This window comes from Pisolithus orientalis (genome assembly GCF_024613125.1).
Source record: "Pisolithus orientalis strain OTSU chromosome Unknown F5J12scaffold_8, whole genome shotgun sequence".
Lineage (NCBI taxonomy): Eukaryota > Fungi > Basidiomycota > Agaricomycetes > Boletales > Pisolithaceae > Pisolithus > Pisolithus orientalis.
Window position 1 is genome coordinate 361,577 of NW_026260789.1, and position 25,421 is coordinate 386,997.

At 51.3% G+C, this 25,421-nt stretch overlaps 10 protein-coding genes across 10 annotated transcripts; 6 read left to right on the forward strand and 4 right to left on the reverse strand.

The window, feature by feature from the left end:
* Positions 1-390: 390 nt before the first annotated feature.
* On the forward strand, positions 391-1,943 carry F5J12DRAFT_537713 (kinase-like domain-containing protein). The gene is made up of 5 exons (XM_051739945.1): positions 391-464; positions 519-639; positions 693-967; positions 1,016-1,662; positions 1,718-1,943. The coding sequence occupies exons 2-5, from the start codon at positions 555-557 to the stop codon at positions 1,812-1,814; spliced, it is 1,104 nt and encodes a 367-aa protein (XP_051601707.1). The 5' UTR covers positions 391-464; positions 519-554; the 3' UTR covers positions 1,815-1,943.
* Positions 1,944-3,857: 1,914 nt separating this feature from the next.
* F5J12DRAFT_904692 (uncharacterized protein) lies at positions 3,858-5,449 on the reverse strand (the record flags this gene model as incomplete). The annotated part of the gene is made up of 3 exons (XM_051748565.1): positions 3,858-4,248; positions 4,303-5,329; positions 5,380-5,449. The coding sequence occupies 3 exons, from the start codon at positions 5,447-5,449 to the stop codon at positions 3,858-3,860; spliced, it is 1,488 nt and encodes a 495-aa protein (XP_051601708.1).
* Positions 5,450-6,794: 1,345 nt separating this feature from the next.
* F5J12DRAFT_904682 (ATP-dependent RNA helicase) lies at positions 6,795-11,964 on the forward strand (the record flags this gene model as incomplete). Its single annotated transcript, XM_051748564.1, has 24 exons — positions 6,795-6,913; positions 7,205-7,363; positions 7,414-7,531; positions 7,580-7,873; positions 7,923-8,018; positions 8,069-8,203; positions 8,262-8,407; positions 8,458-8,695; positions 8,753-8,859; positions 8,915-9,043; positions 9,097-9,506; positions 9,554-9,651; positions 9,698-9,763; positions 9,816-9,989; positions 10,040-10,228; positions 10,279-10,464; positions 10,519-10,636; positions 10,688-10,815; positions 10,869-11,061; positions 11,093-11,097; positions 11,143-11,322; positions 11,377-11,664; positions 11,715-11,883; positions 11,936-11,964. The coding sequence occupies 24 exons, from the start codon at positions 6,795-6,797 to the stop codon at positions 11,962-11,964; spliced, it is 3,774 nt and encodes a 1,257-aa protein (XP_051601709.1).
* A 436-nt stretch (positions 11,965-12,400) lies between these two features.
* On the forward strand, positions 12,401-12,664 carry F5J12DRAFT_718344 (uncharacterized protein; the record flags this gene model as incomplete). Its single annotated transcript, XM_051741110.1, has 1 exon — positions 12,401-12,664. The coding sequence occupies one exon, from the start codon at positions 12,401-12,403 to the stop codon at positions 12,662-12,664; it is 264 nt and encodes an 87-aa protein (XP_051601710.1).
* A 107-nt stretch (positions 12,665-12,771) lies between these two features.
* F5J12DRAFT_537862 (uncharacterized protein) lies at positions 12,772-14,198 on the forward strand. The gene is made up of 2 exons (XM_051739946.1): positions 12,772-13,558; positions 13,612-14,198. Exons 1-2 carry the CDS (start codon positions 12,879-12,881, stop codon positions 13,946-13,948), a joined length of 1,017 nt encoding a protein of 338 aa, XP_051601711.1. The 5' UTR covers positions 12,772-12,878; the 3' UTR covers positions 13,949-14,198.
* F5J12DRAFT_537662 (uncharacterized protein) lies at positions 14,198-15,884 on the reverse strand. The gene is made up of 2 exons (XM_051739943.1): positions 15,691-15,884; positions 14,198-15,628 (listed from the first exon to the last, which is right to left on the reverse strand). Exons 1-2 carry the CDS (start codon positions 15,758-15,760, stop codon positions 14,448-14,450), a joined length of 1,251 nt encoding a protein of 416 aa, XP_051601712.1. The 5' UTR covers positions 15,761-15,884; the 3' UTR covers positions 14,198-14,447.
* A 1,020-nt stretch (positions 15,885-16,904) lies between these two features.
* F5J12DRAFT_537699 (uncharacterized protein) lies at positions 16,905-18,136 on the reverse strand. Its single transcript, XM_051739944.1, has 2 exons — positions 17,673-18,136; positions 16,905-17,605 (listed from the first exon to the last, which is right to left on the reverse strand). Exons 1-2 carry the CDS (start codon positions 17,863-17,865, stop codon positions 17,010-17,012), a joined length of 789 nt encoding a protein of 262 aa, XP_051601713.1. The 5' UTR covers positions 17,866-18,136; the 3' UTR covers positions 16,905-17,009.
* Positions 18,137-18,198: 62 nt separating this feature from the next.
* F5J12DRAFT_685119 (uncharacterized protein) lies at positions 18,199-19,431 on the forward strand (the record flags this gene model as incomplete). Its single annotated transcript, XM_051740298.1, has 4 exons — positions 18,199-18,312; positions 18,363-18,426; positions 18,486-18,634; positions 18,703-19,431. Coding segments are annotated over 4 exons (1,056 nt in total), but the record flags the coding sequence as incomplete, so codon positions are not given.
* Positions 19,432-19,742: 311 nt separating this feature from the next.
* F5J12DRAFT_537655 (uncharacterized protein) lies at positions 19,743-22,306 on the reverse strand. Its single transcript, XM_051739942.1, has 2 exons — positions 21,383-22,306; positions 19,743-21,329 (listed from the first exon to the last, which is right to left on the reverse strand). The coding sequence occupies exons 1-2, from the start codon at positions 22,220-22,222 to the stop codon at positions 19,980-19,982; spliced, it is 2,190 nt and encodes a 729-aa protein (XP_051601715.1). The 5' UTR covers positions 22,223-22,306; the 3' UTR covers positions 19,743-19,979.
* Positions 22,307-24,361: 2,055 nt separating this feature from the next.
* On the forward strand, positions 24,362-25,219 carry F5J12DRAFT_904693 (uncharacterized protein; the record flags this gene model as incomplete). The annotated part of the gene is given in 4 exon segments (XM_051748566.1): positions 24,362-24,451; positions 24,505-24,641; positions 24,661-24,793; positions 24,845-25,219. The coding sequence occupies 4 exon segments, from the start codon at positions 24,362-24,364 to the stop codon at positions 25,217-25,219; spliced, it is 735 nt and encodes a 244-aa protein (XP_051601716.1).
* Positions 25,220-25,421: the final 202 nt, after the last annotated feature.

Below are 25,421 nucleotides of genomic sequence, written 5' to 3' on the forward strand. Positions count from 1 at the left end.
CCGTTGTGTTGGTTGGCTGGTTCCCACGAAGCCTTGTCCTGCGTCGTCTCTCTGCGCTCTCCTCTTCGCCTCTTCTTGGTCTCTCCCACTCATCTCCACCGCTGCTCATCCTCCCAACTCCTAGCTGACCTCCAGGGAGCTCCTCTCTACGTGACAAGCACCCGGTTTTTTTTTTCTTCCCCTCTCAGTGAGTCTACTTCAGTCCAACCGTGCGGTTTTTGCAACCATCGCACCACATGTCCACTTGAGCGCCTCAAGGCGACCACGTTGTCTTTTGACTCCTCAGACGAGCGTGATACGTGAGGCCACCTTTGATCCTCTGGCCCGCTCTCCACTCCCTGGGGTAGCTGTGGCGCTTGTCTGAGTTCGCCATCCCGCAGTCCGGCCGGTTCTACACAGCAAGTAATGGAGAATCTGCTAACGAATCGAGACACTGCTTTACACACCTTTTCCACCTGCTTCTTGTTATTTTAGCTTTCTTGCATGCCCTAGCTCTGCATACTCACTCTGTTGTCCAGCCGTATCATCAGCCCCGTCGTACAGTCATTGCTATCATGACAGACAACCCAACCCATAGACTTGACCTCCGTGTCGGTGGAAAGTACAGGCTCGGCAAGAAGATAGGCTCGGGCTCATTCGGTACGCAGGGTCATTGTGTGCTTGAATGCATGCCCACCCCAACCACTCCCCAGGTGACATCTATCTCGGAATCAACATCATCTCCGGCGAAGAAGTGGCCATCAAGCTCGAGTCTGTCAAAGCAAAGCACCCTCAGTTGGAGTACGAGTCCAAAGTTTACAAGACTCTGGCCGGCGGTGTCGGCGTTCCGTTTGTCAGGTGGTTCGGCACAGAGTGTGACTACAACGCGATGGTCTTGGACTTGCTCGGTCCGTCCCTCGAGGACCTCTTCAACTTTTGCAGCCGCAAGTTTAGCCTTAAGACCGTGCTGTTACTGGCTGACCAGTTGGTTCGTAAACACATTTTCATCTTTTTCTCATCTAATTCACATCTCCAGATCTCTCGTATCGAGTATATTCATTCTCGCAATTTTATCCATCGCGACATCAAGCCCGACAACTTCTTGATGGGGATCGGGAAACGAGGCAACCAAGTCAACATTATTGATTTTGGTCTTGCAAAGAAGTACCGTGACCCCAAGACTCATCTGCACATCCCGTATAGGGAGAACAAGAACCTCACAGGGACCGCCCGCTATACTTCGATCAACACTCACTTGGGCGTCGAACAGGCCCGCCGGGATGACCTGGAGTCCCTTGCTTACGTGCTCATGTATTTCCTCCGTGGTGCACTTCCCTGGCAGGGCCTCAAGGCTGCCACCAAGAAGCAGAAGTACGATCGTATCATGGAGAAGAAGATGACTACTCCCACGGACTTGCTGTGCCGCGGCTTCCCTAATGAATTTGGCATATTCCTCAATTACACTCGTGCACTTCGGTTCGACGACAAGCCCGATTATTCCTACCTCCGCAAGCTCTTCCGTGACCTCTTCGTTCGCGAGGGCTTCCAGTATGACTACGTCTTCGACTGGAGCGTTCAGCGCGGCGCTCCCGAGGACGGTAGTGCCGGCACGAGTCAGAAGGCGAGCGCTGGCAGAAGAAAGGTGGTCCAAGAAGAAGAAGACCACCGTGCCAGTGACAGGATGTAGGTGCCGCACCCATTTCCTTTGTTGTTGTTTGACTCTCTAAATCGTTGCTAGGCTTCGTTCGCAGACCCGTCAGCTGCAAGCCAATGCTGCTGGTACTGTAGGCCAACAACGTGGTGCAACTCGTGGAAGGGAAGGTGATATTTGGTAATGGACATGCTCATACTTTCTGATTTGCGCGGGGCACGCCCTGGGTGCGACCGAGATTGGGGGCGGAGGGAAGTGGTGAGGTTACTCGGTTGCGGTTGGTCAAAGTTTGCAGTTGGGATGGCGGACCCGGTGGGTCGTTCTGCGGTGGAATTGGGGTTATTGTAGGGCACCTCCCGCCCTTGCGGCTGGCCCGATGCGTTACTTGTTCTCGGTGACGGTTCAGCACCTCAAGTCTTGTCGAACCTACGGTTCCGTTCGATGTCCGCTATCGATTCGTCTGTTCCACGGTACAACGGGATCGCCATCGCATCCGAATTGATCATTCTGTATAGCACGGACGCTCTTTTCTTTCAAGCTACCCTGATCTCCCTCTGTGGAATGAGAAGGGTGGCCGTCTATTCCATTCTTGCTTTCCAGACTTATCCCCTTCAGCGCCGTCCCCATACAACATATACTACTATATTTGCTTCTTCATGTCCCTTCCATGCCCGTATACGCTCTTTTTTGCGCGCCCCTGTTTTCCATTGTGTGGTTGCTTTTGTTCACGCATTTGTTGTCCTTCTGTCTTCCCTTTCACTAGGATAGTCTTTCCAGTGAAGGCGAGTAGGCGGAAGAGGGCGCCGAGTTGAGATAGTGGTAGGAGATATGACTGGCTTTTATGAAAGAACGAACTCATGTTTCGATACGCCTACTTGCGACTTAGTAGTGTGGTAGGACTCTCCATACACATTAGCCTAGCCTGGGAATTATCAAAGCCATAACTCTCATTTATCGTCGCAGAGATCTTGCTGCAGTCACCGATCACACAGCACCATGGAGACAACACACGGATTACTGTACGCTATGCATTGACAAGATAACATACAGGCTCAAGGCCGTAACTAAACCTCGAGACTTTGTGATGGACCTGGGGTAATTAATTTTGAACGACTATGTGCTTGGCAGTCTTGTGGTCCTACGACAGGGTTGGGACTGCGGGGGACGATGTCCCGGCAGTAAGCCGCGGTTCGTTCGTCAGGCACCAGCTACTGGCATTGCACAGCGACGCTGCAACAGCCGCCGTCAGTTGCGGGGATGGGAAAGAGAAGGATGGCAGGGACGTACAGAGCCGTAGCTCCCATAGGCAAGCACAACTGGTTAAGCAAAAGAGTCAGTGATGACACTCGTCGCAAGCAAATCGATGGGGTACTGACTCCGGTGTTACCCAGCGTGCATCACCTTTCCACTCTCACATTCCGGAGGGCGCCCTCAGGAGTGCAAGAAATATCGAGTTGACACGGACTGGATACCATGCATGGGTGATGAGCACGGATAGCAAATAGAAGGAGTGCCTACCTTGTGTCCATGAAACAACCCGGGGTCACAAGCATTGTTCCCAGGGAAAGAAAGGAAGACCCGGTCGACCAGCGCTTTATAGGTCATCCTCGCTCACTTCAGGGGAGGCCAGTCCTTCCCAAAAGGACAAAACACCAAGATTGATCCAAGCCCACCCCTATAAAGTACGTACTACATACAGCATCTCATCACTGATGGCTATCATGATAAAAGCTAAAAGCGCAGTGCTTCCCACGCAAGTTCATTGGCATGTTCTATCGCAGAAATCGTGCACAAATCATCCTTTAAAACGTCTGTACTCAGCACAGAGACGCTCGTTTGATTTAACCCAGTGCCTTTTGGCGTCCCTTCCGTTTCTCAATATGTGATTCCGTGGAGTGGCGGAAGAAGGCCAGGGCTCAATTTCAGAACGTCGGCGATCTTCGACAGAACACGGAGGTCCGTTAGAAGAATAATGTGGGAGCAAGTTCGGTACTTCATTCCATTTGTAGAGGACGTCTGCTCGGCATACTACAATTTTGATCAGTTCCTGTGCGCGAGGCAAATGGAATAAAGGCAATTTCGGCTGACTGGCAACAGCGAACCGGTCCTCTGTTGATCTCCGCTATATTGAACATGCCAAGGCCTCCTGTTCCAAGCGTTCCAAACGGCTTGTTGCATGCCGCCATCAACAGATCGAATGTGTCTCGTAAGACGCATCGAAAAAGGACTAAACCCATTGTACAATGCTACTCGGCGCCAGCCAGAAAGGTTTCAGTGCACCTGGCAGGTCAAGTCCTACGACTTTCCCCTCTTCATTAAACCTTGCACCATTCTCCACCAGTGCCAAGATAAGTCGAGGAATGGCAGCTGCTGTGCCGTTGAGCGTGTGTGCAAATGCTGTCGCTGACTGTGACGACCCGTGGGTGGAAGGTCCATTGGCAGAGGCTTGGGGTGCAGCAGGTCGACGATAACGAATATGTAAACGGCGAGCCTGATAGTCGGTACAGTTCGACGTCGAAGAAATCTCGCCCCAGCGTCCACGACCAGGCATCCAAGCTTCCATATCATACTTCCTAAATGCGCTGGCACCTAGTTCCTCGGTCGGCATGTCTAGGACGCTGAACACAATACTCGTCATGATCGAGCTTTGGCGGCAACGCAACCACCCTTACCGAAATGGTATCCCCAATCCCTCAAATATCTCCGTCTGAACACGTCGAAATTCTTCCATGATACGCTCGCTGTCATCGTCTTCGCATACAGCAAAAAGTTCTACCTTCGTGAACTGATGAACACGGTACAGGCCTCGGGTATCTGCGCCTCGGGAGCCTGCCTCTGCTCGGAAAGCCCGACCAAGTCCAACGACTTTCATTGGCAGGGTATTTTCAGGAAATATCTTATTTGCGAACATGCCAGCCAATGGTATTTCCGCGGTTCCTGAGAGTACAAGCTCAGGATGTGAGTCAGCAATGAAGTACGTTTGAGAAGCAGAGCTGCCGGATTGCTGGTCTCTGGGTTGGAAACCGCACCGGGAGGCAATATCCTCACGAACAACATCTGGTGTCGTAACAAACTTGAAGCCATGTTTGAGAGCGATCGAGATAGCATAGTTCGTCAAAGCACTTTCAAGCAGTGCAGCCTCCCCCTGCAAGTAATACCATGATGATCCTGTAACGATTGCTGCCGACTCGAAGTCAAATAGAGCCAGAGCCCGCCCAGCTTCCGTGTGGTCACGGTCAGCACTGGCGGGCATTGGGGGAGGGCCGTGAGTAGATAGGACAGTGGCAGCATCCTCTGGGCCAATGGGGGCATCGGGATGCGTATCGTTCGGAAGTTGTAATGCGAGGTTCAGGAGCGTTTCTTCAGCTACAGCCAGGTTCTCCTCAAGTTGTGTGATTTCCGTCTTCAGTGTCTTAGCCTCCCCTAGTAAAAATTGCTTTTCCGTTGGATCTTTGATCATACGAATGCGGTCGCCCATGGTGGATCGCAAGTGACGTTTCATACTAAGCTGACTGGATAATTCCTTCTGCTCCGCGTGCGTGCGCGCGATGGATTGGAGAGCACCGACTGGCAAGGGATATTTCCTGTTAAACGCGTTATGTGATTTATACACTATGGATTCAGAGATGGCATTATAGTCGAGTCTGGGCTTGGGGAGGACCGCTGTGTCGGAGACGGATTTCGAATGTGACCGACGACCTTAAGGTGTTTTGTTAGGCAACGAATTCTTTCGATGATGTCGAATTTACCTGGTTGAAAGGTCGAGCAGAGACAACGGCAGCGCCATTTGGAAACGGTCCACCGCAGGATGGTGGACATGTCCAGCAAACAATTTGGGAGTATGAATCGCGGGCCGTCACGGGGCCGTCACGCGGTTCTTGAAGTCAGTCCTGGGTGAACGCGTCTCGCGTCGGGCTCAAGTGTTATATATCATGGCATCCAAGGGAAAGCTTCCAGACAATGGAACCACAGCCGTGGCCTACGAACTCCCCTGGTAATCCCTTCAACGTACTGCATCACACATTAGCAGGTAACGAGTGTCCTCCAGGGTCGAAAAGTACAGGCCAATCACTTTGGACGACGTAGTGGGCAACACGGAAACGATTGAGCGCTTGAAGGTAATAGCTAAGGAGGGAAACTGTCCGCACATAATCCTCTCCGTGTGTCGAACTTTCGCGTTATCCTAGGCTGGTCTTCGTGACACTCTGCCTGCAGGGGTTGCCCGGTATTGGCAAAACAACGAGCATCCATTGTCTTGCACATCAACTTCTCGGGGATGCGTACAAAGAGGGTGTACTCGAGCTGAATGCCTCAGACGAGAGGTCCGTTGACTTCCACTGAGGTACAGTTCGACTGATCCATGAATGCCACAAAGAGGTATCGACGTAGTACGGAATAAGATCAAGGCCTTCGCCCAGAAAAAGGTGACCCTCCCACCGGGAAGGCACAAAATTGTGATACTGGATGAAGCGGACAGGTGAGGTGTCTAGTACTGAGCGGCGATCCATCCTCACTCTCAATAGCATGACGCCTGGTGCTCAACAAGCTCTTCGCCGCACTATGGAAATATTCTCGAACACCACGCGATTCTGCCTCGCGTGCAACATGTCAAACAAAATCATCGAGCCCATTCAAAGTCGATGCGCCATCCTTCGCTACTCAAAGCTGCGGGACAGTGAAATACTGAAACGGTTGTTGGAGATTTGTGAAATGGAGAAGGTGAGTCCGAAAGGCACATTTCCCGCGTATTCGTTGACGACGGTGACCCCAGGTCCAATACAACGATGATGGTTTGACGGCACTCGTCTTCACATCCGAGGGCGACATGCGCCAAGCTATTAACAATTTACAGTCGACACACTCAGGCTTCGGTTTCCTATCAGGTGAAAATGTGTTCAAAGTTTGCGATCAGCCCCACCCTGTGATCGTCCAAACTATCATCCGCGCTTGTATAAAAGGCGACATCGACTCGGCAATGGAAAGGCTAAACGAACTTTGGCAACAGGGGTATAGCGCAGTTGACATCGTCGTGACGATGTTCAGAGTAACGAAAACATTTGATGAGTGAGCCAGAAACATGTGGAAGGGTGGTAGAGGTTAATACGTCACTTCAGGTTGCCTGAGTATACCAAGCTTGAGTACATCAAGGCAAGCACCCTCCCCAATGACGACCAGTAGTTGGCTAACTATCGTTAGGAAATCGGATTCACACACATGCGGGTACTTGAGGGCGTCGGCACCATCATCCAACTTGGCGGGCTATTGGCTCGACTGTGCAAATTGGTACGGTACAAACCTTCTCTCCATGGAGCAGTGTTGTTGACAAAGCATCAAGAACATCAAGCCTGAGCTATTTCAGTTCTAGATAAATTTGCTATAGAGGAGACCCGCTGCTAATGGTATTCGAATCATAGCCACCTAGCGTGTTGAGTATGTAGAGATGTAGCTAAGATAGGGGCAATTATCCGAAAATGGTAATCATTGGCATCGGCGCTGACATCGTTACAGTACAGTTGCAAGTCGCTGGTCCTTGCCAAAGACCGCAGAATGGAACAACTTGGAGATATAATTCAGCAGATTCCTTAATCCTGTTCGTGATGACGCAGATGCTATCTTGGAGGATATCGGCCTAGGAACCGTCCCGTCCACTCAGGCAGTTCATGATGAGATCGAACGGAAACTACTTTCTCCTCCAGACATCCTACCGGAGCATTGGCTTCCCACTTACCAAGTGTATGACTTTTCTTAGATGGTTTGTGCGACATTGACCTTTCTCGGCGCAGGCATTGGAAACATGACGTCCATATACCTTCTCTATTGTCGCTCGCTCCTGCTCCCCCACCAACGAGCTTGCAATTTGTTCGTGCTGGATTAGACGGCCACGTAACTGGCTATGTCGAAGTGCGTTGTCGAGGTTTATCATGCTTTCCGTGATCTGAATACACTCAGGCCCCCAATCCTCGTGTTGCCACCGCGCTGACATCCAGCTCGATGGACCGAGCCCCCGCGCCTCCCGCAAATTTTGTTCGGGGAAAATCAAGTTACATTCCTTTTCAGCCGGGTGGCCTAGATGATGTGTTGTTATCCTCAAAGACTGGGCAACCAACCGAGAGAGGACTGAGAACCGTAGCTCCTGGGTTATCTAGGGGCTTACGACTCCCCGGCGACGAAGTCGACGACGAGACTCTTGATGCGTTGGAGGAATCACTGCGACCGAAAGCTGCTGCTGGTGACCTCGTGATTGTACTTCCTCTTCTGCTACTTGAGAACCGTCTGATACCGTCACTCTTAGGGCGATGGCTTCCTGGTAGACGACGAACAACGTATTGACTCGGGAATATCCCAGAACGGTCGCCCAACCGAGGTGGATGAGTTACTACCAGCGGATGTGAGGTGAACGTGACTCCCCATGCTTATATCGCTTACACCCAGTTTCAGCGATCCCTTCTCCGACCAACAAAAACAGGTCGCGTGAAGCGTTCCAAAGCAGCGAAGCGTGAATGGGCTCATGAGGTCGACGTCGGAAAACCGATGACCAACTTCCACAAGCTTGTTCCGGTGATGGCGCACAAGGTAGTCCTTCTGCGTGGTGGTGTGCACATACGACGTGTTCATGCTCCTCTTTCACAAGTATCCCTTTGAACTGGATACCTTTCAAAAGGAAGCAGTTTACCATCTCGAGATGGGCGACTCAGTGTTTGTTGCTGCTCACACTTCCGCTGGAAAGACAGTCGTTGCGGAATATGCTATTGCGCTGGCAGAGAAACATATGACTAGGTATTTGCTTTCGTCCATGAGGAAAGTCTCTTTTTCCACCTCGATCTCAGGGCAATATACACATCTCCTATCAAAGCTCTATCGAACCAGAAGTTCCGTGACTTCAAGCAGACTTTCGGTACTTCTTCAGTCGGCATTCTCACCGGAGATGTCCAAATAAATCCAGAGGCTAACTGTCTAGTTATGACTACTGAGATCCTTCGTAGCATGCTTTACAAGGGTGCCGACCTCATCCGAGATGTGGAGTTCGTAATCTTTGATGAGGTTCACTATGTCAACGATGCAGAGGTGAAATATACCCTTTTCTGGCTGTATCCTGTTCGCTAATCCGTGCCTGACGCGCAGCGAGGCGTTGTATGGGAAGAAGTTATCATAATGTTACCTGACCATGTCAGCATTATACTGCTTTCGGCAACTGTGCCAAACACCAAGGAATTTGCAGATTGGGTTGGGTCTGTTGTTCTCATCCTTCCCGGCAACTTGGTACAGTGACTCACCGCCCATCAGACGCACAAAGAAGAAAGACATCTATGTCATTTCCACCTTTCAACGCCCAGTACCTTTGGAGTTTTACATCTATGCAGGCAGGGATATGTTCAAGATCCTGGATGCCAGACGTAACTGGCTTTCTGAAGGGTACTTATTGAAATCTTGAAAATCTATTTTTGGCTGACATGAAGCGCCTGCAGATACAAGGAAGCATCTGAAGCACTCAAGAGGAAACAAGACAAAGAGAGGGAAGCGGCTGGACTCCCCCCCCTACAGCGAGGCGGCGCGCGTGGAGCAGCACAACGTGGGCAACGAGGCGCAGCTGGGGGGCGCGGAAATCATCAGGGGTCTTCGTCACGTGGACTTGCAGCCCGTGGTCGCGGGGCTGGAGGTCCTTCGCGCACCATTCATACTGGTGCAGATAAGAACTTATATGTCCATCTAGTAAACCATTTGCAGAAGAAGGGGCTCCTCCCCGTCGTCGTATTCACACTTTCAAAAAAGAAATGTGGAGAGCACGCCAATACATTGTCGAACGCCGACCTCTGCACTTCCGCGGAAAAAAGTGAAGTCCATGTCACGATGGAGAAGGCGTTGTCCAGACTGAAAGGTGATTTCTGCGTCACGAATGGGTCGTAGCCTTATTCAGTTCTTCAGGTTCGGACAAAAAATTGCCACAGATAGCTGAGATGCGCTCTTTTTTGTCCCGTGGTATTGGCGTGCATCACGGTGGGCTCCTTCCAATTGTCAAAGAGGTAAATAATCGCTACCCTGTTTCGACAACACTCATATTCCCTACAGGTGGTAGAACTCTTGTTTTCTCGGGGACTTGTTAAAGTTCTGTTCGCCACCGAGACGTTTGCGATGGTGAGGTGGCATGATCTCTACTTGGTGGGTCTAATAAGGCTGCCCTGGACAGGGCGTCAATATGCCTGCAAAATGCGTAGTATTCTCCAGCACCCGAAAGCATGACGGGCGAAATTTTCGTCAAATACTCCCAGGAGAATGCACACAGATGGCTGGTCGTGCTGGTCGGCGCGGACTTGATTCGACAGGGACCGTGATTATTGTCGCAGGCAATGAGTTACCGGAGGTAAGCAGTTCCTTTCCCTGAATTTTTGTGATTTTAAAGTGCATGGACAGCAAGGAGACCTGAGCAACATGATCCGTGGAACGCCAGCAAAGTTACAGTCACAGTTCCGGCTAACATATAATATGATTCTCAATCTCTTGCGAGTCGAGACCTTGCGGGTAGAAGAGATGATCAAGCGCAGTTTCTCTGAGAATACGAGTCAACGACAATTACCAGAAAATCAGAAAAAAATCTTGGAGGTGGGAGAGATAAGTCCCCCTGTTAGTGAACTACCTAACATATATCTAAGCACGAGCGAACGCTTTCATCGTTCCCTAAACTCGAGTGTGGCATCTGCTTGGAAGACATCGAAACCTACTACGACTCCTCGCAAGCGGTAGCTTCCCAAAACAACCGACTCCTGGAGATGGTCTTAAAACATCCATCTAACCAGAGCATCCTGAACCCTGGGAGAGTAGTAATTATCAGGGATCAAGTGCGTTCGCATGATAATGTAATTTATAACACTAAATGCAGCGGGACTTTCCAGCTTTTTTACCCATTCAAAATCGCTGTTTTATTAAGGCCCGACCTTCGTGAGAGATCTGCAGACAAGAAGTTCTTTGTATTGGCCGTCGTAGATCAAAGAAGCAAAACCGGGAACTTCGGTGAGTGGAAATCATAACTGCAGTAACGGAGCTCATCAGTGCAATCTTCAGATGTGAAGGAAGACGTTCCTCCGAGATGGTGCTCGAATGCTCTTTCACTTACAGTGGAAAATGCAACATACCGATTCGAGACGGTGCCGATAAGCAGCATTTCCTTGGTAACAAACAAGATAATCAAGGTAACTTCACAAAACCCGCGACGTCGCCAGCCGGTTCTAACGGTTAGCCGAAGGTAGACGCTTCAGGAATCATTGAAGACCGCAAGAAATCCTCCATGCTTGAAACAGTGACTCTCTTGCAATCTACAGTCCAGGAATGGTTGTCTAGCGGTACAATTCCGGAGGTTCAATGGGGACGTGTGCGCCTGCTGGAATTTCAGGAAGCTCTACGAGAAAGGGATCAAATTTTGCGCGGTATCGAGAAAGGTATCTTGCGTGCTTTGTGAGAACTTCGAAGATCACGTGCGTTGCCCCTTCCGCGTCGGTGGCGCCGAACTCATTTCGCAGTATCTCGTCTTGCATAGAGCTAAAATCTTGGCTAAAAGCATTGCCGAACTGAAGGCCGAGATTTCGGAACAAAATTTAGAGCTTATCCCTGACTATGAGCAAAGGATTGCAGTGCTTAAAGAGCTCAATTTCATCGATGAAAATTCCACTGTCCAACTGAAGGGGCGCGTGGCGTGTGAGGTATGTTAGTTTTTGATCGGTTCCGCCGTACTTGATGATGATGAACAACCGCAGATAAATTCTGCCAACGAACTTATTCTCACCGAGCTCATTCTCGAGAACACCCTTGGTAACTACGAGCCGGAGGAAGTCGTTGCACTTTTGTCTTGTTTTATTTTCCAGGAAAAAACGGATGTCGAACCGCTCATTCCTCCTAAGCTGTCAGAGGGCTTAGAGGCCATCACAGCTATAGCTAACAGAGTTCTGCGTGTCCAGGAACACTACCAAGTTCCAACAGAGGATTCCAAATCCGGTTTTAAAATAGGCTTGGTAGAAGTAGTGTATGAGTGGGCGAAGAGCATGGTGCGTAGCCGTTCGATGGTGCAACTAACTGCTAAAGCATCTCTTCACAGCCATTTGATCAGATCATGGCACTGACAGATGTCCCTGAGGGCACCATCGTTAGGGTCATCACACGGTTAGATGAGACTTGCCGTGAGGTTAGAGACGCTGCCCGCGTTATAGGCGATGCAGAGCTGTTCAAGAAAATGGAGGAGGCGCAAGTGAAGATTAAGAGAGACAGTAAGTTGACGCATTCCCAACTTCGCCGCAATTCTGACCCAGGTGCCCTCAGTTGTATTTGCGGCAAGCCTGTACTTCTAAAGCACTTTGTTGTAGAAATTTGGTCCGATCGTCCGAGGATGCCAAGGCTTTTCCCGCGAAGGTCCTAAGGTTGAGCATTTTTGTACATCTGTTGTGGTCGCCGTGAGGATCCGCATGTGGCTAGTCCATGATGGTACTAGTACATATGCGAGAACCATATCAACATGCCCGATAGACAACACAACTCCTGTTCGACTTCCCTCCACCGTCTACACCTAGTTCGTTTTCTTGTACATCCACCTGTAACCTACGACGCTACTGTAGTGATACCCAAGCAGGAGATTCGGCCATGAGCGACACCATTTCCCCTGCAAAACTATCCTCCACGGGTATTGTTCATGAAAGGCGGCGAGTCAACCCTGAGAACCTGGCACTTCGACTTGGACCCGACCTCGTACGCGACATGGAGGCGCTCATCGTTCCTGGGAACATTGCAATGCCTTCATTTGCGGTTCGAAAAGTGCTTCAAGAACGGTACAATGCCGACAGGCGCCATATTTACGACTACTTTCACAGCCGTGGTTTGCGGGTGGTGAGGAAAGAAAAGGTAAACAGTGGCGTAGAAACCCCTGTCTCTCAGTCACCAGTAGGTTCAACTGCACCCTGCATGATGGTCTCCAATTTTTTAAAATATACTTCTTGTTGCGTAGCACCACAGAATTCGTTTTTCGAGACTGCGCTCGCGTCCTCACCGCAATAATAAACCTACTGCGTTGCCGAATACTAGACGTCGAACATCTCGTCGAATAACCAAGTCGAAGGCAGGACCTCGCGAGAATACCCCTATCAATTTTGGACGTACGAAACTTTCTCCCGCGCCGATCAACACTCAACAAGAACAATCAACGTGCAGTGGCGTCTCTCAGGAAGAGAAGTATGGAAGGTTTTCCGTGACATCGGACGCCAGTGATCTCATGTATCCACCCGGAGTTCATGACTCTGATTTCGAAGTCGATGGACACGTTCCTACCTTGGCACCCATTCAGCAAGAATGGAACATAGCTTCGCTATGCTCTACGAGCACCAACGGTGCCTTCCTCACGGATGCGAGATCACCTTGTAGCACGGAACGACAGACGATCTATGGGGAATTTTCTGACAGCCTCGGCCCTGTTTGTGGAATCCAGGAGTGCGTTGGAACTTATAGGCAGCACATGCAAGATCGCTCTCGGCTGTATTATGACTCTGTCCACCCCGTAGATAAGCCATCGCTCCCGGCGGATTTGAACAGGACGCCCGCACTTGAAACCAACGATTTTAGGTTCTGGGGACTTTCCAGCGATATCCTCGGATCCGAACAAAATTATCTCACTCGAATCAAGCACGATATCCAAAAGACGATGATGAAACAACTCGAAGACAGATTAAACTACGAGTACCGCGTGCCACTGATTGGATCCGATCAATCTTTCGTGCAGACACTAGATGATCTGTTCCCTACCCCGCCAATGGATATGAGCCACATTATAGATTCACCGGTCGTTCGTTCTGGGCAATTCGCTGTCACTTTCCCGTTCCGTACTCTGCCTGAGATCAAGCGCGAACTGCCGAGTGAGGACTGGCAAATACACGATCCATTCGGGTACCACACCAGGTTCTTATCTTATCTTTACGTCTAGCAATCAACTAAACATTTACAATGAGCAGTGATATTCATGGCTTTACGACCCATACAAACCAGCAGAGCGCAAATATACCTTTGCAGGCCGTGGAAATGGAACGTTTTCAATCGACACCGAAATCCCTCACATCTTACGCCGACCATCACAGTATTACTCTTTCAAGTGCCAGTAGCGGTAGTTCGACTTTAGAATGTCGCGTGCGCAGGTGCAAGGGTCCGTTTGACCAAACAGATGCACACTTCGTTACCTTCGGGCAGTGCAGGTCACCCCTCCGCGAACGGCATAGCATGCGAACTATGTCAGCTACGTCCCGTAGCGAGCCAAGAACACAAGCTACTGCGCCTGCGGGTGGCAGCATATAGATTACTGTACTGGTCTTCATCCCGGTATCTTGGGTAGCTCATTTCCAAGCACACCGCCCGTCGCCTGGTGCGACCAGCGCATGCTTGTGTACACAGCTGGATATTATATTCAGTATCACACCAAATCACGCAGGCACGGTATAGCCTGATTTCTCCGAGTCTCTATCAATCTCGCTGGCAAACCAGTCACGGCTGTTTTAGAAGCAAGAATCCAATGATGGACGTAATTTTCTATTTAGAAGCTGTTAGAGGGATAATGTAGGGTCGATTTGTCATTTCTACAGTAGAAATTGTCGGGGAATACCATTGGAGTACCATTACTGTTATTTTGTAAACATACACGCAGCAGCCCTGGAGAGAGTACATAATATGTTGTGTTGCAGAACAAGTACAAATGCATGGTAAGTCCCTGGTTAGGGTATTTCGAGAAGCCCAAAAGCCGTACAGCCTCCGACGGAAGCTGGTTGGAGGTGTGTTCGTCTGAAAATTAAATTACCGATTAGTGCCATCTTATCGCCATAGTCCTGCAATCGCGGGAGTACATAAACCCTTCCGCGGAATAGGTCGCGATAGATTGCGACATCGGTTGTTCTTGGGGAAGGCATAAACCTTGACACGCCCCTTCTGATGCGTCTTCATCATCATCATCATCGTAGCATTCAGGATCATCCAAAGACGCGCTGGGTGACGAGTTCTGGAGCTGATATCTGACAGCGTCAGATACAGGCTGACACAACAAAGGAAGTGGCGAAAACGCCTCCGGGCGCTGGGATGATAAGGCTCCACAGCAGGAGTCAGATTTTGGACTGTTCTCGATCGCGCTGGACGTAAGCTCGTCCAGGGGGATAGGTGGTATAGGGCGGATAGGCTGTGGCTGCATGATGGGTATTGGATGGGACATATTTGTACAAGTGATTGCGCTAGAATAGCAGAAAGGCTGGTGACGTGATGCCATAGCAGATGGGCTCCCGATCGGAAGAGACGAAGTCCCGAGATCGCTATAAATGTGTTGTAGGGGGTGCACATGTGGCGTGGCTGGAAACGCTTGGCTGGGATGCGAGAGCTGTTCTCTTTGGAACGCTTCATCAACGATCGAGTGATACGAGGTAGTTGGGTAACCGGGCGCTGACGCGGTCATTTTGCGGTCGGAAATGACGCGCACGGATGAATAGGTGTCGCTGTGGTGGTGAGGGTGGTGGGTAAACGATACTGCAGGTTCCGATTGATCGCCCTGCGTAGAAGTTTTAATGGTCTGCTGTACTGGTTGGCTAGCATGGGTTAATTCATTCGGATCTTCTTCAAGAATCATCATTGCGTCCTCAGCATTGACGCATTCGTCATATTCGTCGTCATCGTCATAATCGAATTCGTCAAAGTCTGGTTCTTCTGGTGCCACAGGGTCGGCGACGTCAAAGTGACCCAAGGCAGACAGGGGGGTGGGGATGGAATATGATGACGCAGACGAGGGCGTGGCGACATCTGATGTCGTCCAGTGGGTCTCCTTGGGGTTCACCGTAGCCACAGCTCGAGACTTTGACGGCTGCTGTGGTGGACACCAAAACGACGACCAGGATTTGAAGTTGGACTCAGAGGACATGTCTGCTTCAGCATAAGAGTACAACAACATTCCTGGTGACGATGAAGAGCTCCCAGGAGAGTGGGCGTATGCATGCATGGTGTCTGTTGGTGGTCAACGCGTTTCAGACTGGCAGCGGCATAATATATGCAATGTGGTATTTCACCTTGACTGTAAGGGGATACCCATTTACTGGAAGGATCCGTGGTGGACAGAGGCTGGGCAGCAAAGATCATGGAGTTGAAAGGGACGCCAATGAGTCAATTGGCGAATAAGACTTAAGGTGGTACATATATCATTGGAAGGGACTAGCACGCACCGCATGATGGGGTAGATATATATGCGTGTACCTCCATCGTTGGCAGGTGACGGAGAAATTGCCCTCCAGAATCAGTGATGGGATTCATCAGGGCTGCGGCAGGACCTTTCCATTTATCAAATGCCCGTCACGGTCCGAATGGCAATTGAACAATGACTAGAGTTGCATGCCGCCAGTGGTATCTATAAGTATGCATGACACACGTTGCCGGCTTTTTACGAAGGGTGCCACCCCTTTGAATCGGTTCAAGAATGGAACCATCCAGTATGTGTGCTTCTGCAGCGCCAAGATGGCGATATATCTGGTAAATCAGCGGTCAGAAGGCTGGGGACGGACATCGCCACCCTACTATTACCTGTCACAAAGGATGGGATCTCATTGGATGTGGCGACCACAGTCCTGACCACCAAGTGAAGGTGTCTAGGAAAGCATGCACCTGAGCCTCGTGTTGGCAGCGCCATCATCGAAAACCTTACTGACGGGACGCGGCGCCTATATGACGATGAGGTACACGGCCTTGTGACTTTTGACGTTTTTCCTCATTCTTATTCACATCGTGAGGCTGCGGGGAGTAGAAAAGGTGTCATCTTGCAGAGATTGACAACGTACAGATCCCTGCAGCCGGCTGCAGGGACGCAGTCTGCCCAGATCTCGCATGCAGCGTAACCTATCCCCCCGTTATCGCGTGGAGTTCTTCCAAACACCCTCCTTGGAGCCGGAAGCCTGTGCCTTTAGATGTCCCAATACTACTAACTGCTGTCAGAGGCGGTGGCTGTAACAAAGGAGCGTCTTCGTTGATGTTCGCCTTTTTGTGGCTTAGACTTTTTTTTGATAGACGCGTTCACATCATTTTTCATGTCACCAAGTCAGCAAGTGAAGGGTCCCACAACCGTAGCTGCATCACTACGACAACACAAGGGTTGGTGGCCGTGTGCGCTCGAAATGATTGCAAGTAAGAAAACGAATGGCGTGTGCGAAGAACAGACATGAGGCGTGCTACAGCAAGTATCACCCGAGGAACAGGGAAAATATACAACACTTGACTATTAGTAAAAAAATGGAGCCAACAGAGAGGCACGTCAAAAAATTATGCATCTCGCCAGAAAAGGGAGAGCACCGATTAGCAGGTTCCAGGAACCCCAGACCTTTGCATGGCATCGAAACGTCTACTCGGCTACGGTAAGACCACTCATCGCTTTCTGAACGCCTCTGTCCAGTCCGTTCGAACTGGCACCGGAGCCACCATTCATGGTTGCACCTCCGTTGAAGACACGCGGACCCAAGCCAGGGTGCCTTACACCGAGCGCAGCCCCCAGCATCCTTTTGCCAGGGTCACCGATCTTGGGAGGGCCCTCTGCGTGAAGAATAGCGGGATCTTCGGGTGGCATGGAAGAATTAATGAGATCATTCAGGGAGGGGTGAGAGGGAAGCGAAGGAAGCGTTGGTGAAGGTTCACGCCCATTCATTCGATTAGGTGCATGCTCGGAGATGGTCGTGTTCAGCACGTGGCCGTTTTGGGTACCGTTCCGAAGACCGCTGCTACTGGACTGGCTATTGTTCGCGCTACGGGTTGGAAAGACGGAGATAGAGGCGGCGCGCATATTATGTGTGCGGGAAGGGTTGCTATTGTGCAGACCGCGAGAGTTGACAGCCTGAATGATGAGCTGAGCGTCCGGTGCGTCATACGGTCTTATGACGGCAACACAATTGGTTGTCATGATGGATGGAGGGAAGGCAAGCGTGTGGAGATAGGCACGTTTAGCTGAAGACATGAAAAGTGCATGAGCAGGTGATAAATACAACTGCGTGGCGAGAATAGATGTGCTCACCGACAGAGGCGTCTTGGAAGACAATTAAAAGACTGGTGTCGTCCCTCCACTTGATCTTAAACCCGCCACCCATGTTTTCCCATTCTGCGAATGCGGTTTGGATGTCCTTTGTCTTGAGTTCTTTTGGGAAGCCGCTCAAGGAGAGGATGCGCGTGACTGCAGCAGAGAGACCCGAAGTGGAAGCGGAAGACATGGATTCACGGGATTATATGGATGCAGAAGAGAAGGATGGGATGCTTGTAAATATTGAAACTAACGGTGGGTTGAAAAAATGTAGACGCTTTGCCGAACCGAAACGTGGTGGAGAACACAAAAAAAAGGATGACAGCCGCCGACAGAATATAACTTGACGAATGAGCAGGATGCTAATATGTATTCCTCTGATTATTAAAAAGCGAGCGTCGAGTGGGATTTCTTGGGTGTTGTACAGAGCCAGTACTGGGTTGGGTCTGACCCTTGTCTTCCTGTCCCATCAAATGATTGCCGAGGGCGGGTCTTGGGTTCACACGGTCCCACTATGATGATCATGGACAACGACGTCCTCCTCCGAGCCTGTCTCATCATACACGAACTCGCCGACTCCATCAACCAGAACCAAAAACTAACCAGCGCCATCAATGCCCGCGCAGCAGCACTCAAGGTTTGTCTTCTACCCTGTCAATCAGACGCACGCTACAATGATGCATGCAGGATCAGGCTGCGCAATCCATCTCGGGTTTCGCACTAAGACGTGTTAACACAGATATATCCAAGGGTACGTATGCTCTCCATATCCCATCAGCTGTGCTCGGACACTACCCTGTCATCCCACAGAGTTTTTCGAGTCCGAGCTCGAGCGCACCAATGCCCAGCTTGTCGTCGAAAACCAGACCCTCCTGCACGAAAACAAGCAGCTCAGCATGCTCCTGAAAGAGCACGAGAACACCCTCGAAACTGTCATGTCCAAGTTCCGTCACCATGCTGTCCGTACACACTTTTTTTCTTCTATTCGATGGCGTGCCCTGCTCTGATGCCACTGCCTTTTACACAGTTGGCGGCGCAACACCACGAACAAACCCTGACACGCCACTACGAAACTTTACTCCTTGCTTGCGACTCCCAAAACCTGTACACGTCTCTGGCCAGCGAAACTCAGACCGCACGTGGCCTCCAACGCCTCGCAGTCGCCCTCCGCTCCCTGTACCGTACTTTGATCGGCGAAGACCCTGAATCCTCTGACTCGGAGCCTTTGGACCTACACGCACTCATCGAATCTCTCTCCGATGAGTCTGCTATGCCTATCATCCAGGATGACTGGGCACTCGAACGCGAGACCGAGATCTCGCGATTGCGACAGGAGAACGAAGAGCTCCGCAAGATGCTCGGTATTGACCCGAGCAGCCTCCAGGAAAAGGGTATCATACTAGATATGGAGCGTGAGGGTGGTGAAATCGGAAGACTCTGTGCAGCCCTCCGCTCTGAGGTACCACGCAGGCGCAGTGAATCTATGTCGCCGCGAGGGTCCCGGTTTAGCGCGTGGGCCTCTGAGGAATCGTCTCGCGAGACTGCTCCATGGCAAGGGTGGGATACCAATACAGGTCCACAGCATCAACAGCAACTGTCACACCCGCAACCACCACAGCAACACCAAGCAGGGATTGCACCCCCACACCAACGTGCGATGGACCTCCAGCCTGGAATACGGATGCAGCAGCCGCGTCGTCCTCCTATGTTCGCCAGGGCAGCCGCACCAGCACCACCTGTCAGCGTGGGTCCAAATCGGAACATCCCACCCTCACAATGGTCACAACAGGCATGGTCGCCCGCAGGGTCGGCTTTGGATTTGAGTCGGTGATCGATCGTGTTGTGGTTCCTTTATCTCTCACACGACTGTACTTTTACTGCACGATACCAATTTATTAACGCCAATTCATCATTCGAAGATGATCAATCTGAGGTCGGACGATCGATTGCAGGTGTCTATGTAAGTGGGTCACGTCGAAAAAAAATGGAATGCAAAGGTAAATTGGCGAGGGAAAGCGTATGTGACTTCAGAAGCTATGTACGAGGGGTGGGTATCGCGGATAAAACATAATAGGAATACAACAAATTGCTTACCACTAAACCGACCTGCTAAAAGGAATGCGGGACGTGGTACATGTACAACAAACGGATAACAGTGGAAAGAAAGGGAACCAAAAAAGACACGAGTAGCATTAAAGAAGGAAATACGTCCATTATAGCCCGTTCCGGTTGAAGTGGAACCGGTGACATAGAATACCTTAACGATAATCCAAATCTAAACGCAGCCCATGATCGTGAGCAGGCTCAAGCGACCGCAAAGCGTACCTCACAGCCGAGCCCACTTCGTCCGCGACCCTCGAATGCGACGCCTAACATACGTTCCTTGCCACATCCAAGCCCACCTTCGCGCGCACGGCCCTCCCACTCCTTCCCGCGGGCACACATCAAATTCTGTAACGCCCGCAGCCGAAGGACGGTAGGGTTTGCGACAGGCCGGAGGCGATAAGCAAGCATCGTAGGTGGGGTACGAGGGCGGAGTGGCGACGGGATGATGATGGCATCGGCGGTGGATAGCCGATTCTGCGACAGACCACCACAGCTTGGTGACCTTGGTGTAAGATTGACAAGGGGGATAAAGAGGACAGGTTCGACAGGTGTTGCTGTAGCTGAATGATCCGGGGACACGAATCTCTTCACGTCCCCGGAGTATGCACGATAACCGGTCGGCCGTCGAGACTGGCGCGCAGGGTGCTGTGGAGACTTGTCATTGGCTGACATCGGTGGCCCAACTGTCAACAAGGCAGCGTAAACATGTTCGACTAAGCCGGCGACCGAACAGCCAACCCGGTGAAGAACGGATTGCCGCATTCGGCCAGATGAGCTCGCTGCCCCCTCTGCGCTAACAACACCGTTACGATTATCCCCGCTCGCCTGACGTTCGGATTGTAATGGCCTGGGAAGGGTCAGGGGACTCTCCTCGAGGGAAATAGGAATGAATGAGCAACGCGGGTAATGGTAGTCCCGCTGATTCTCATGAGTAGCGGGTAAGAGGACAGGCAGGGAGCACTCGGATGGGGTGGCTACCTGCGTATCTGGGATAGTAACATCGGTGCACGAGGATCTCCAGCTGCCAAATGAAAACCACGAGTTCGATCGCGAGGATAACGGCGAGGACATCGACGTCAGTGACTCAGACGACGGGGGGGAGGGTATAGGTGCTGAGTCGCGAACGACGGACTGCGAAAGATGTGCAGCACGTCTGCAAGGTGCGCTGGCGGCTTGCGCCTTCCGTCGGTCGCCTTTCCACTCCACAGGTTGCAATAGATTATCCAGCAACTGGGTACGCGCTGACGGTCTGCGTCGATGTCGTGTGTTATTGGATAACGAGTCCAGTCCGGCGATACACCGAGCATCCTCGACTTGCTCAGATGCGTCCGGAGGGAAGAGCCTACCCTTCATACACTTGACGACCTCCCTGAAACATACCGTGGGTCTCGGCGAATCGGTGACGGCCTGTTTACCTGCCGCTTTAGGAGATCGAATGACTTGCCGGGTGGAGGTTGGGCCGGAGGGGTTGGTGGGTACCATGAAGCTGTATTGAAATGGGGTTTCCTCTCGTGTAGGGTTCGAGTAAGAATATCTCTCTGCACGAGCCTGAAACCCCGAACTGTCAACGAAAATTCAGAGCAGAGGTTCGGAACTCGCACCCTTGAGTAGCGTTGTTGTCTTTGCGCGGCGCGTCTCCGCTCGTTCTCTGCAGCTGCGAGTTGTTGCTCTCGTCTTCGCATAGCGGCGAGCTTGTCCGCCTGTAAACGTTGTTTCTCTTCCTCCCACCTTCTCTCGCACGCCTTTAATCGCATGGATCTCTGTGATTTCGCTGCCCACTCTCTTTGTTTGCGTTGGGTCTCCTCCATGGCTCTCCTATCTGCTTCCTCGAGGGCGAGGGGACCAGAAGGAACAAAGTAAACATCGAAGTCCTCGTCGCGGACCTCGTCTATCCTAGGGTCGTCGTCAGAGGTGACTTCAATGCCTTTGAGTTTGAGGAGAAGTGTCTTGGCGAGTCGTATGTCATCCAACGCGTAAGCTACCTGAACCTGGTCCTCGAGTGTGGTGGGCGGCGATGGTGGAGAGTCATAAAGGTCGGAGGAAAGAGAAGCCGAGGAAGACGAGTCAGATGAGTGGGCGGCTGAACTATCCGGCATGGGAGATGGTGACCGTTCGAATACAACCGAGGGGGAAGAGGGGAGGGGAATGGTGATAGATGACTCGATGGCAGTGGGATGAGGTGGCGAACACGCGTCACCCGCAGCGCTTGAGGATGGGACCGATTCCGATTGTAAAAGGAGACTGTTGGCCATTGTGTCCGGTTGGGAGGAGGGTTGCGGTTGCTGCTGTTGCTGTTGCTCGAGTAGATGGGCTCTCCTTTCTTCGGAAGCCACTCTGGCCTTGGCAGCAGCAGAGATCTGGCGAGACCTTCCCCTGTGCTGCAGTGGAGGAGGACGGACATACCAACCACCCGAGGGTGGACGGAAGGAAGCGGTGAGCATGGGGGGCGGGCGGAAGAGAAGACGAGACAGGAACGGAAACAGAGATAGTTAAATGGCAATTGGAATGATTACCATGTATATGAAGTAAAAAAAAGGAAAACACGCGGAAACACACTTGACATACGAAAATGAGACGGGTACGTAGCCAATGGCCTCGAGGCAGATGTTTTATGGGCGTCTCGATATCGGCCTTTTAGGCTGTGATGGCAACACAGCCGAATGCTGTACTCGCCTCCACCACCTCAATCCCACCTTGACCGTCAATGAGTGTCCTTGTCGTCGTCGGCGGCGACGATGAGACCGACAAATGGGCTGACTACAAGTTGTGCAGTCACTGTGCGTTGAGCGGGGGAACCTCGATTGGACGACCATAACGGGAAAAGCCGGCCAAGTTTACTATCATCCAATCAGAATCGGCCAATTTGTGTGGCTGTCCAATATATGGCGGGGCTGGTTTTGGACACGGTCGGGCCCATCGTCGACGACAATGCAAGACAGCTCCTCAATCGATATCGATTATCGTACGCCTCGAGGCCTGCCTCCACAGACCAACAATGCCATTTGGATAAATCACCTCCAACAACGAGGCTTTGCTTCTTTGCCCAACCGTACCCCTTTCAAATCGATACGCTCAGCCCAGTTTGATCACTTGTGAACGTGTGCCGCGGAGTGTCTCCCTTGCAGGGTTACCACGTCGTGGCTCAATATTTATCTCACGTCCACCCTCCAAGAAAAATGTCAGGTCTGACGTGTTTGGCCGTTTCGAGGCCACGGAACTGTCTAACTTTGTACATGGTTTGCTCCGAATTTCATACCCACGCACAGTCCAGACTTTTGCTTCCGCTCTCGCTCCAACCAACTTGTCAGTCCAACTTCCACCGACCAGTCATCGCTGCTGCGCCCATAATACACCAATTTCCATTGCTTCCCGGCAGGGTCGCTCGGCTTTATGAAGATATCGGACGGAGCTGGTTATTTTTCTGATAAGACCTCCCACAAACCTACTAGCTAGCATGTCCATAGGCTGTGTGTCACTACTTCCCTGCGAGGCTGGCTCAGTCTTTGAAGCAGACCATCAACCTCATGTATCACCACAGTCATCCGTCTACTGTGCCACCACTCATTGAGTCACGAAACAGAGCTTTTGGTGTTGATTATCATATGTAGCGTGCACCGGTCATCTGATGCCCTTCAACTCTCCACACCGCATGCTCCCCCAGATCCATGCCATGATAAGTATGTAGCATATCTCACACGTATGAACAGAGGCCGGGCAGGCTCCATTCGCTCAACCTCCAAAGCACCACCGGTAATCCAACGCCTTGTGCGTCAGTTTATTGCTTACAGATCCACGGGCGCTCCGCTGCACTCAAATTATTTGCGGATGCCTGAACCTTATCAACCCCCGTTCCTATTCCATCAAGTCTTGCACAAACACGGTAAGTTGTTTCGCAAAGTCCCTGTCTGGTCGATGTCATTCATCTTGCAGGTGTCTCTAGGTGTCCCCCTGACCGAGGTAATGTTATTGGCTGGCGTCATGGGGGATCCCCACGCAGTTCTCCATCGTTCTGTCAATTCGTGACACTACATATTCTTAGACGGGTGGGCGGTGCGCGTGCCTACTCTAAGCTCAACTGATGCGATGACTGCCCGTTCACACTAATGCTGCTTAACCATGAACCGTAAAGCGCCGAAACGCCAACGCTAATAGTCAAGTGTCCACTGGATTCGTCGCCTTTGCGCGATTCCCTGTAGTGAGTCTGACAGAGCTAGCCAACCCTGTGCACAGGAACGAACGATAGCAAGGATAGGCATGTCCGCCCTGGGATGAGGGTACTATTTGATTCATTGTCCAGCTTAGTGTCTCCGAGCACCCAGGATGTCGATAAATCAATGATCCCCGACACTGCCCGCCTTTTAGCTCGTATTTGGTAGTACATTCCCACGATCCGGCATTCGGCATTCTTTTTGAATTTCGCGCGAATTTCACGCGACAGCTGTGAGCGGCTCAGGTTTCAGCGTCTCCAGTGTTGGTCTCACTTGTGAACGACGTGTGTGCCTGCTGATGTCGCATTTCAAACTGCCGTCTACCACGTTCCTCTTCACTAGCGGGTACGTCTAACTACCTCGAATACCGACATGTTCGCCCGTCTGTCGCGGCAAGGAACACAGTGGCTGACTGTGCATGTGGAGCGTTCTCTATCTTCACACGAAGACAGCGATGGGATTGTGAGTGTCCACTCAACGTTCTCAGAAGCTGACACATACTCCGTACTGTGCAGTCTGTGGACGTGAGCCTAGCGTCCCTGGTTTCTCCCTCTAACCTGTCGTGGGGTTGTGTTACTGGATTATACGAACGTAGCATCTTGCCAGTGTACGAGAGTCTGAGAAATATTGTAGAGGAGGATATCGAGCACGTGTCGAGACTACTTTCCGAGCTCGAACCATCAGGGGGGAACGGGCCCTTCAGAACAAAATGTCACGGGCACAGCTAATTCTACATCCCGTTCATGTCCAGGCAGTCCACCTCCAGAGAGGCGGAGGCGTCACCGCCGGCGACCATCTCTTCCTGTGAGTATTTTATGTCATCTTCCAATTGTAAAGTGCTTGAGGTTATCTCAGCCTGAACTTCCTGTTATTCGCCCGCTCGAACCGTCTGCTCCTATCGTGATCGTGACACCATGTCCAGACGCGCCCCGAGAGACATCCTGCTGGGTTCCTTGCCAAGATGCATCTTTCGGCATGCGTCTCACCGTGCCCACGCATGTTGCACTTAATAAGGTGCACCCACCGTTGATGACAGATGGCATGCACCCCGCTCCGCGGATCGACGAATGGCAGTACATTAACGGCCGTTGGTACGCAGTCGTTCCACCTCCGGCAGAGCAGTGCAAAAGAGGGATGTACTCAAGGCCAGCCAGTGCAAGAGTTCGATCGCGATCTCGGTGTCCACCGTCACGGGTGATGAACGTAGAGGATTCGATCTATGGTTTGTGACTCTATGATTATGCATTCTAGGCCCTGGTGGCATTTGTAGTTCTACGGGCCAATTGAGTTTGGTTCCGTGTATGTCTATATCGTGCTATTGTATTCATCCGTGCAATACACAAGGGAGCAGTGTGGCCTGATGCTTTCACATTACATTAACATTGTTCCGCTTGTATAAAGATGTGCTATTGGGACACGTTGGTTGAGTGAC